General features: G+C 37.2%; 1 protein-coding gene across 1 annotated transcript; it reads right to left on the bottom strand.

Moving 5' to 3' along the window:
* Window positions 1-871: 871 nt before the first annotated feature.
* ccnq (cyclin Q) lies at window positions 872-11,398 on the bottom strand. The gene is made up of 6 exons (XM_084917868.1): window positions 11,270-11,398; window positions 11,021-11,155; window positions 8,287-8,470; window positions 7,080-7,212; window positions 6,599-6,817; window positions 872-3,343 (listed from the first exon to the last, which is right to left on the bottom strand). Exons 2-6 carry the CDS (start codon window positions 11,151-11,153, stop codon window positions 3,254-3,256), a joined length of 759 nt encoding a protein of 252 aa, XP_084773994.1. The 5' UTR covers window positions 11,154-11,155; window positions 11,270-11,398; the 3' UTR covers window positions 872-3,253.
* Between the last annotated feature and the right edge of the window lie 366 nt (window positions 11,399-11,764).

Below are 11,764 nucleotides of genomic sequence, written 5' to 3'. Positions count from 1 at the left end.
TTGAGTAAGAATAGGATCCACAAGTTTTTCATTTATTTTGGATTTCCTCTAATCCACACAAGATAAAAGTATACATATATACCCAGGAAAATATCTGGCTAATTGTTAAATGTCCCTTGAGAAGTTGCACATTGACCAGATGCTTCCGGTAGCCATCAACAAGCCTCTGGTATTTGCTGGATATTTGATACAATTTTTCAGTAGGGTTGAAAACGGGGCTTTGGGAAGGCCATTCCAGCAAGTTAATATTAGCCTGCTTTATCCAATCCAAAACCAGTTTTGGTGTGTGTTTGGAATCACTGTTGAAACACTAAGTTGAATTCAAGTTTCAACTGTCTAGCCATTGATTTGAGGTAAAGGTATTAAAGATGTACAGATGAGGATTACAGAATTTGTAGCCCTCTATGAAAATTTATTGGTAGTTAAATATTTTCCAAGTCCTGTTAAACAGAGCAGGGAATTTTTGACATAGCTTTCCCAAACATTGTAGTTTTATTTTGGATACTTTGATTATTTTTACTCTGCTTACTGAAACAAAATATTACACAAAACCCCCAAACTACCAGCGCGAAATTATTAGCCCCCTGACGCTAATGGTTAACTTTATATGCTAAAGTTTGCTAAATAACAACCTGCAGTCATTTGTTGCAGTATTAAAATGCATCCGAATATTAACAGAGAGAAGTCCAATCATTAGGTGATGCATTTTGAACAAGAACTTGGTGATAAGTAAAACTACATTTTAACAGGAAGATAGGTACAGCAGAACCAGCCTCAGAGAGGGAAAAGCAGTGTGCCTAAAAAAAAGTTGGTTGGTGAAGGAAAGACAAGAATATGAGGACTGAGGACCAAAGAAAAGTGACTTCACAAACAGTGTTGACATATTTTCTTTTATTTATTATTAACTTTGTTTACTGGTATTTGTTGCCATAAAAACAACTGAACACCTGTTCAAGTCACATTAGGTGACACAATGCAGTGAATCAAGCATTTTTGAAATGTAAGAAATTACATTTAAGACTTGTTGAGGACTTATTTATATACCAAACAGAATGAAATTTAATCCCTGCTTCATGATCAAACCTTCTAAAGAATCAAGACATCACTAAAATCCAGTAGGGATTTACAGAGAGCAAAAATTGCTTTCATTTTTTTCCAGTACTTCCCAGCAGTCTTAGATAAAACAAAGCATTTCAGTTGTGAGTCGAGATGGTTATATTTAGTATTGATGGAGATTTTTCAGTCCTTAACCCTAAAATGAGTAATAGGTTTGCCATTAACTTCTGCATACTCACTCTTGATAATTTAAAAAAACAAAACAAACAAACAAACAAAAAGCCGCTCTTAAATTGGACCTATTCTGCTCATTTCCAGCTCAGTAGTAGTATTATTATTTGACTAAAGGAATTTCATATGCCCTTACAAGAAATAAGTGGAACTGGATTTTAAAAAAATATACTTCTGCCAGGTTTCTCATCATTGTAGAAGTTAATCAAATGAATTTAATTATTGCCAATGTATGCCATATTAGATTATGCTGAAATGTTATTTTGTATGTTATGTTGTTTTGTCACAAAACGCATCAGACTCTGCAAAATGTAGTGATGTTCCAGGGAAAATAGCAGCTGCATTGTTGTGGCTAATGTGAATCTTACTAAATGAAACATGCTATGTAACCATAAAAAGCACTAAGAAGGGAATAATATACCTGTTATGGACATCACTGTAACATCATTATCTTCATTTTGTTTATTTTGTCAAAAAACAACACAAAAATTTCTTAGTCTGTTTCTCAGTATTTCCCTTTATTGTCTCTCACTCTCAGTCCCAAACAAATTGGTTACAAATTTAGTTCCTTTTTATAGTTTCCTTAAAAAGAGCTTCTTATTTTCATTTCCAACACCATATTTTCATTTTTGGGTGACACAATGTTAACTTTAAATGATTAAACTTTAAAAGTTCAACAACATCTTTTCCATTCAAAGTATTTCCTATAAATGAGCTTGAAAAAATATAAGTAAAACTTGGGAATAAAGAACCATTTAAAAATCTCTTAACACTGTTTTATCTATTCATTTGACATCCATGAACTTAAGGTAGCCTCAGTCTTATAATCATACTGTAAGTGAATGAGGTCAGCTCTCCCCTGGTATATAGACATGTTACTTTCTTGCCATGCTGGAAGTGGGAAATATACTCCCTCGTCTCCCCGTCTACAGAGCTGCACTTACTCAGCTTGCTCACGTCTGTGCATTTTGCAATAAGCATTTTAGTTGCTCTATAGCATTATACCCGACTCCATTTGCTGGTTTAACATCTTTCCTGGTGGAAAGCCATTGTAACACAATGTATTTCTGACAGAATATAGGGAAAATGAGTCCCAAATATTTGTATTATTATCAGAATGAGCCCCCTTTAAATTACAAACAGTTTCTAATCATAATATGTAAACATTATTATACATGGAGAAAATGCATGAATATGTAAAGATTTGCTAGCCCTGAAACAGACTTGCAAGTTGTTTAGCATACGATGCCTCTCGCCCTAAAGTGGCTGGGATAGGCTCCAGGCCTCCTGTGACCCTGAACTGAACAAGTAGTTAATAAAAATGAATGGATTAATGGAAATTACACTGCTGCCAGATATTCCTCTATAATACTTCATCCAACCAATGCATTTGTATGTGAATACTATGCATCGTAAAAATACAAGATATTTATGGTATCCAGTATGTAGCATCCATTGTCCTTGAAAATATGCAGGTTTATTCTGCAAGGTATTAATCAAGCCTATAATCTCAAAGAAAAAACAAACAAACAAAAAAACTGTGCTGTACTACCCTAGTCCAGAAAGATCTAAGAGTAGTCACCATTTAACATTTGTAGTAAAAATGTGTGGAATATGAAGAGATCGGTGGTACTGAGAGTCAGCATGTTTTTGAAGTGCTCAGGATGTATTATGCAGTGCAAGGCCGACAAATAACAGATCAGAAATGAAAGAAATGTCTCCCCACACTGGAAGAAATCAGTAGTGCAGGCATGTTTTTGTTAACTCACAGAATAACTGGGGCAAAGACACAAAGTGCTCTTCTACCTTAGACACACCTGAACACAAGCGCTTTGAGTGCTCAGTTGTAGCAGAGCACTATATAAGTACAGTTTTACACTACAATGTGCACCATAACACACATTCAGCTTTGTACTGCACAGTCAAGTGGCAAAACAGAGACGTGATGGTCTTGTAGGTGTGTTGTTCAGATACACTTTGCCTCCATATCATAGAGCTGAAGAAGGTCTGCGATCACAGCGTCGATATCTGCTTTCATCACGTCGTCACACAGCACCTACACACATACACACACACACACACAGACCTCAATAAACAGCAGACATCAAAAGGTCGACACACCATTTTTAAAAAACATATTTTTTTGTCCTCTTGCCTTGAGGACCAAAGAAGAACGACAGAAAAAAACTGGGTTTGCTCCATTTCCATTTGAATACTGCAACTTCGAAAAAAAAAATCTAATCTGGTCAGGTTAATGTTACTTCGGTTTAAGTGCACAGTGGCACAAACAGTATGTTTGACACTAACCATGATAAAACTAAAATCATGGAGTGCCTATGCAAGATCTGTACTGTTTCTCCACCTCACAGTGCTGTTATAGACAAATCTAAATGCAGCTCACACACTTAAGCCAGGAGCTCACGTTCCACATCCTGCAGGCTCCTTCAAAGAATAATTCCAATTTGTGTCAACCAGCTGGATTTTTCATTGACATGGCTATTGTCTCCTGCAGACACTTGAGGAAATGAGGACATGCTGAACAGAAAGTTATCCACAGGTAAACAAGTCTCTCTCATGTGGACCAATATACAACAGGAGTTTCAAACAAAGGGTTTCATTCAGCAAACTGAGCCTTTGAAAACTATGAAAATTATAGTGAAGTCATTAATTTTTAAACAAAAGGTACTTGTATTCTTGTTCTTCTGGTGTCTGCATAACTATGCTAGAGTGAAATGTATGGAAAGTGAAAATTCAAGAAAATATCCAGATATTAACAAGTTGTTTGAATAATAAAGTTGGATATTATTATTGTTGTTGTTTATCATTTAGTTTAAAAAACAAAAAAAACAACTCAGCATGCAAAGGTTTTGTGCTTCTTGGTAAACACTTACCAAGAATGCAGGCAGAGAATCCTGACCGCATGTTATAAAACGGCCAAACCTCTCACATGTCTGGAAATGCAACCTGGGCCAGTCAGACAATGAAATCTGCTGGCTGACAGGCCCAGGAAGGCTTTTCCATCTTTAACTTGTGTAGCATGCTGTAGGAACTGTGATCGATCAACGAGTTTCTTATAAACATATAAAGTAGAGTTTAGTCAGAAGTTTAGACATTTATGAATGTGCTATACATAAGTATTTATCCATTTGTGTCATTATAAATCACAAAAGTTCAAAAGGTTTTAATTTTTCAAGTTAAAAACTTATAGAATATAGACAAAAATACATGTAATAAATGAACTGTGAATTGTGGTGAATTAATTCAGAATTTGGAAATGTTCTCAGGCATTCCATACCACTCAATAAAAGAAGAAAATTATCTCTGATATAGAGGAGTAGGACATCATGTAACTTTGTCTGGGTTGTGGTTTCAATGTAAAAAAAAAAAAAAAAGTGGCTGATGTGAGGTTTTCTTCTCCAGTCAAGCTCAAACTGTTCTGGATGTGAAAGAGTGCTGTGGCGCAACATCAGCATACAACCCTGACCACCTGGATGAGGCAGTAAACACCACTTTGGTACTGCAGATTATTCCTTAATTTTTGAAGCTACAGCAGCTCTATAAAAGATCTATTTACTTTTCGACTGCTATCAACTTCAGCACATAAACTAATGCTTCAATTAACTGAACACAGATGCTTTAACTGACATTTTAAATGCAGTGTCGGGGTGGCTGAAGCTCAGGAGGCAGAGAAGGTCATTTGCTAATCGGAAGGTTAGCGGTTTGATCCCTGGCTGCTCCAGTCTGCATGCCAAATATCCTTGGGCAAGATACTAACCCCTAAGTTACTCTCTGATGTATCCATCAGAGTCTGAATGTGCGTGAATGTTAGATATAAAGCACTTACATAGAAAAAGCATAGATAAAAGTGCTTGTGTGGATGGGTGAATGTGGCAAGTTGTGTAAAGCACTTTGAGTGCTCAGGTCGATTAGAAAAGAGCTCTATAAGAACCCGGTCCATTTACCATTTACCAGTTGGTGGTTTCACACAGTTACCATTACTGGCTGCATGAGCTCATCAGTCAGCTGCTTTCAAATAACACATCAAGAGTGAAGAGTAGGCTTTAACTAAAGACACATGGCAAATGCTGCCTCTCTCTAAGCCTGGTTCTACTGGAGGTTTCTTCCTCTTAAAAGGGAGTTTTTCCTTTCCACTTTTCTCTGTATTATTGTAGGGTCTTTACCTTAGAGTACAGCTGTTGTTGTGATCTGGCACTATGTGAATAAAATGGAATTGAACTGATATCTATAACTATGGTCACTGTAAACATACAGATTGTCACTTCAAGTATTTTCAGCCATGATATTTCACTTGCTTTCATTGCCATACTTCAGCTACTCATCCTTATTCATCGAGTTAAATGTTTCTTGTTGCTGCTAACATGTTGACACTGGACACTTAACGGCTGTCACTTCCTACACACAAACGAGTACCAGAGGTTTGCACACTAAAATACTTTAAGTATCTTTAGTGCTTAGAAGTTAACTGAAACTTTAATCACATTTACAGTTTACATTCTTCCCTGAGATTTCAGTTGCTTTCACTGGAACACTTTGACTGATATCCCACTTGCTTCCATCTCTTACTCTTTGACATTTGCCGTCACATATCTGCCATTTAAGTTGCTTTCATTGGTGACACATCAGTTGATAAATCGCACCAACCAAATGGGACTAAAACCTTTTTCAAAATCTGACACTGCAACTGGTATACCAACTTGTGTTGTTTTGACGAACTGTGACCTTGGACGTAATGTTGAGCTTGTCATTGGATGTAATTTGTTAGCTTGTTTTCTAATTTTTAATTCATTTTCTCTATTATTAAATTTATATTAGATTCAATCTGCCTCCCTGTAGTTTCATGTTGGCATCCAGGCATAAAACTGACACTCGTGATACACAGTGTAAATGCCTGCGCCTCTACCCTCACTAAAATGAAAGTGCGATATGAGCAGCTACTCTGATCCGACATCATCATCTCAAAATGAGGGAAAAACTGAAGGAAAGTGAAGGAGGGTTTCTGTTCTGTTTAAACTGGAGCTTAATGGAAAAGTAGAGATGTCAGTTCATCATCATCAGAATTTCCTGTGTTGATTTCAGAGCTAAATGAAGGAGGAAATAACTTTCATCTTCTGGGTTTATCAGCTAACACCTGCTAGCCTCTAACTTCCTATAAGATGATGTCACATTTTCCTCTTGAAGTAATAAATCCCCCTACAGTGCACAGATTCTTTCTCTCACTTGAGCACGGACACACGCACTTTGGATTAGCCCTCTCTCTTCAGAGAGAATAGGAACACTTTTCAGCACGTACCTGCCACCACTCTCTCTCCCCAGCAGGCAGTTCCACTCCATAGCTGTTTAGAGCCAGGTACAGCATTGCTATGGCGATGTGTTGGGGTCTGTGGCAGATGACCATGGCTCCATGGTAACAGTCTCTAAGCAGCGCCCAGGAAGTTTCAGCTACAGGAGTTCGAGACCAAGCATGGCGGTTCACAAGTGACTTGACAGACAGCAGGTAGTGGAGCAAATACTAAAGATGAAAGACAGCAGACAAATTTAAACTTCAGAGATCAGGCACTACTACACTTACTATTTTATTAAATGCAAGGGTCATGTAAGTAAAACTAAAAGCATTCAAGCCAACAGAAAACACTTGTTTGTCCCAGAGATCACAGAGATCGTAAACACAAGCACATTTGCATCAGAAAATCAGGCAGTAACACAGACCAAAAAGGAGGTTTAGCACCAAATAAGGAGGGAACAGGGATCCGTGCACGTGCGCTCACAACTACCTTGTGAGGGTGTTCGAAGGAGACTTGGAAGTTGAGCTGTCGGAGGATGAGGAGCTCACACTGCACCACGCTGTCCCTCAGGTCCCAGAACTCCTTGTCACATTCTAAAGGAGTACTGCCACTGTTGAAATACCTGAAAGGGTGGAGGAGAGCATTTAAGGTGACAGCTCCAAAAACTGAATGGTTAAACTGCCTGGTAAAGAATTTGTTATTTAATGTATCCACTTCCATAAAAGTGTGATGTGAAATGTAAAATAAAACAGGATTCACAGTTGCCTGCTCATCCAGCTGAGCTAAACTGGTGCCCGCCAACATGTTTTTAAAGGACTGGGAGAAGAGCCTGGAAGGGTTGTGCATTTTTTTTTTTAAAAAAAGGATGTCCATTTATAGCATGCTTGTCTACTTCAGTTTAAGAGCAATATGTGCTGTATGTGTAGATGATATTTCCTCAGAAAAATTAGTGCCAAACTACATAATACATGTTCCATGTGCAGAGTGGAGTTCGGGTTTTTTTAAGGCACAGGGAAAATTTCAGTGAATGCAAATATTGAAACAATCAAAAGCTTCAGAACAAGCCAGTAGGTGGAGGAGTGGGACTGGCAACTTTTAACTTGGCTTAATTTTTAACAGAAATACTTTTATTATTATTCATGTTGATGTTTTTTTTCACTTTTTAATATGTCTACTCTTAAGTTAATGTGTTTTCTCCATGCATTTTCTCACACATGAGTGGGTTAGAGCCTGTCCAAAGTCATACTTTAAGAAAATCAGGGTACCAAGTGCAGATCCCGGAAAATTAACATACTTTTGCACTTTGTTTTATGTCTTATTTAAATGTATGTTTATGACTGGAGACTGAGTATATTCTGGTTTTGCACTTGTTGATGGGACAGAGTCTTATCTAAAAATATTACCTTGGGCTTTACAAGCCTTCCTGGTCAAGGCTATTTTGTTTTTACTCTTGTGATGTTTTTCAGACCAAACCATTTATTCAAGAAAAGCAGACTACTCATTAAAAATGATTTATTAAATGTTTGGGGCTTTTTAATGTCCCTCTCATAACAAAAAGAGTTCAGAAAGACAAAACACAACCTTTTTGTTCTCAAGCAAAGTCAAATATCTAAGAGGCTCAGTTAGCAAGAAATTGTTTTTCTCTCAGCAGTGAGGTTAAAATGTCGATTATACACTCCACCTTTTAAATTATTACCTGTGGCTTACATTGATGATATCACGGGTCCTGATGTGCTGCTCCTCCACTTTACCAGCCAGGTACACACAGCTCATGGCCACTAGGTAGGGTTCATAGGCATGGATACTGACCCTCTCAAAGAAACGATGATAGAGCACACATGCTGTAGCCACGGGCACCGAGCGCATGCAGAGTTTCACTCCTGAATAACAGAGGAGGGGGTAAGATGTAGGTCTTTAAGGGCACACTAATGTTTTATCATCTTTAGCTGACTGATTCACACCTATTTTCACCCGCTGTAATCCTGAAATGCAGTTTCAGTTCACATTACTATTCGTTTGAAATCCCATTAAATCAACAAATCAAAAACCAGGAAAGAATACATAATACTGGACACATGTTTCAAAAACCTTAAACCTTGACTTTCTTAAAGAGAACCTGCTCATTTCCAACTCAATATTTTTTTTCTTGAATTCTCGTAAAGAAGCTCTATATGATTTAAAATTTCAAATAGTCCTTATTTAGATTTTACTGGGTCTCAGCACAGCGTTCATACGCTGTGTGAAACAGACTGTCTTCCCCCTTTAAGCTTCAGAGCAATGGGAGATGACTATTATAGGGAACTCCGATATCTCTCACTGTCATCAGACAGAGTGTAGAGCAAAATTATTTTGGCTCATTCTTTGATACTATGGTGATGTTCAATATGAACATCTACCACTGGAGCAATGTATGTGAAAGAAAATAAAGACGAGCATAAAATGTGTTCTTTAATTTATCATTACACCAAAATAAGCAATCACTTGCCTTATGTCAAAAACTAAATGTCAATGGGAGCTGCTTAATCACGGGTGTGATCACATGTGTCAGAAAGTGAGGACCATTTCATGAAAAAGGCTGATTAGTCTTTCTAAATTTCTGGCACCATGTATCTAATTTTTATAGATGCCCATTTCCACTTGGTAGAAAAAAAAACATGATATAAATAAAAACAAACAAAAAAACCCCAATAATGCATACTTTAACCATCTAGATCTAGATCGTAGGGCAGTAAAGGTTAGTCAAAATCTATGTTTTCACTGAGTAAGTACATAGACAAAGTATTGTCCTATAACAAAACCTCTTTTTTTCCAGGCTTAGACAAAATACAAAAGATGAACGTAGACAGTGTTAGCACTTTGCCCGCTGCCTCGTTGTTTATTTGAGACAGAACTGGCTATATTTAGACCGGAAGATGCAGCGCTGAGCTCAAACAGAAAATAGGAAAACAAAAATTATTATGGTTTTTTGGTGTGCTGTATATTCTTAGCAAACCATAGTATTTATTAGATATAATATACATACAGATATAACAATAAAATTTTAAAATAGAATCAAGATGAGCACCTCTGTACAGTTGTAATGAAGGGAGAGATTAACTATAGAGACCAAAAGCATTTTTTGTGAACATGTTTACCATGCATTGCTGAATTCAGGCATTTAAACATCAGCTTCTATAAATATTTTTAATCATATTTAAGCGCTTGTATGTAATGTTCAAATGTTCAAAACACTCTAAGCACAATGAAGTGGGTAAGAGGGGAGGTGTCGTGGGGAATGGGGGGGGGGGGGATTTGAGACAAGAGCAAAGTTTACAAGAAGCTAGTGAGACCTGCTATGATGTAAGGTTTGGAGATGGTGGGACTGAAAGAAAGATAGGATGCGGAGCTTCAAGTGGCAGAACTGAAGATGTTAAGATATTTACTAGGGTCCACCACGATGGACTCACTAAAATGTTTAAAGTGTGTGTCTTTTAACTTGACACAGGGTTATTAACTTCTCATTAGTGATCATGATTGACTATAACTTGTAGTTAATCTTGACCAGCATAAAAAGGATTTCTTTGACAGCAATAACTGGACTGTATTCACAACAAAGGGAAAGTACTACAACATCAGTGAAGCTCTGTGACGCAGAAGTGTACATTTACACAAGTTGGGAATGTCTCTTGGAGACATTTATGAATAACTGTGCTTTCAATATAATCAGTTCAGACAATTGTGCATAAGTACAAGTTATTCAGATGTCACCACTTCGCCAAGTCTGGAGGAAAACCCAAATGAGACAAAATTGGTTACGATGTTCGCAAATAACCCAGGAACCAACAAGGCTCAAGCCAACGATGAAACGTTCAAGCTCTGCTGAAATTTAATGCTGCTCACATGGTTGCCTCTTTAGGCATTTGACTTTAGGCATTTAGCTTTTTGGACAAAATAACAAGAGATCGTTTTGAGGAGTAAAGGTGGAGCTTTCAAACCTAAGAACATTGTACCATCTTGCCAAGCATGGTGGTGGAAGTATCATGCTCTGGGGCCCTTTGTGGTGGTACGAGTTGTACTGGTACATTGCACAAAATAGACAGCATTATGAAGAAGGAGGACTACCTCCAAATTCTTCAACTTCAGCACACCTTAAGCTGGCTAGCTGAAACTTTGATAATAACTGAGTGTTCCAACAGAACAGCGATCTCAAACACATGAAACCAATTAATAAAAATGAACAACAACCCACTTTTTTTTTTTTACTTTTGATACAACTGATGACGTAAATCAGCTGATACATTAATCTGAATTCATTATACTTTTTTTTTTTTAAATCAAAGACTTTACTTTTCATTCCTGGCAGGTAAGACTTCATAAGTTTACTTTATAGCCCTGAAAACTTGCTCTTCGAACCCTCTCTCACACTCACACACAGACCACCCCTGGTTTACCTGTCTCCATGATGAAACGACAAACGCGAAAGTGTTTCGTGTCACGGCTCGGGTCAGCCGCTATATCCCCACCAGAGTCTCTCCCTCCAGCAACGCGCAGAGATGCGGTCGAGTAAGCAGATGGTCCCTCCATGTCTAGTGGAGTACAAGCAGGGGTAACCAACAATAGAAAAAAAGCACAGACTGTCTACAAGAGTCAACAAGATGATAATTGAAGGCTGTGAGTTTCATTGTAAACTTTTAACTTACCCAACCAAAGTGCAAATTCTACGTGATATATTTATTCCTACTTTTTGAAAAACAAACACAAGATCTGCTTGTTAGTTACATATCTTAATCAACTTGTCTTCTCAGTTGCCGCTAGTAATACCCGGAAGAAAAATAGTTGGACTTCCGGTTAATATATACATATATATATATATATATATATATATTTTTATTTTATTTATTTATTTTTTTTTTTGTTTAAGTGCGTAAGAAAGAAATATGCTTTATGCAACACTCTGTGCAATCCCGTCTGCAGGAAAATAAAAACATAATTAAACGCAAGCATCCGCACATGATGTGTTTTGACATAGGAAATAATTTCTACCTCAAAACTTCCGTTTAGATCTTTCAAAATAAAAGCCCCCTGAAGGCGGAACAGATCACATTTAGGCCAATAAAACAACTTTTAAATTAATCATTACAAACACGGAATCAGATAGTACTGATAAAACATGTATGAACAACAACAACAAAAAA

The sequence above is a fragment of the Perissodus microlepis genome, chromosome 20 (genome assembly GCF_051167445.1).
Source record: "Perissodus microlepis isolate ML-2025 ecotype Zambia chromosome 20, ASM5116744v1, whole genome shotgun sequence".
In the NCBI taxonomy this organism is placed as follows: Eukaryota; Metazoa; Chordata; class Actinopteri; order Cichliformes; family Cichlidae; genus Perissodus; species Perissodus microlepis.
The sequence above is the reverse complement of the archived record's forward strand: the minus strand, read 5'-3'. Positions and strand labels throughout refer to the sequence as shown.

Coding starts and splice junctions, on each gene's coding strand:
- ccnq (XM_084917868.1), bottom strand. CDS start 11,153: ATGGAGGGACCATCTGCTTACTCGACCGCATCTCTGCGCGTTGCTGGA. Junction 8,471..11,020: donor TCGTTTCATCATGGAGACAG/GTAAACCAGGGG, acceptor TCTGTTATTCAG/GAGTGAAACTCTGCATGCGC. Junction 7,213..8,286: donor ATCATCAATGTAAGCCACAG/GTAATAATTTAA, acceptor CCACCCTTTCAG/GTATTTCAACAGTGGCAGTA.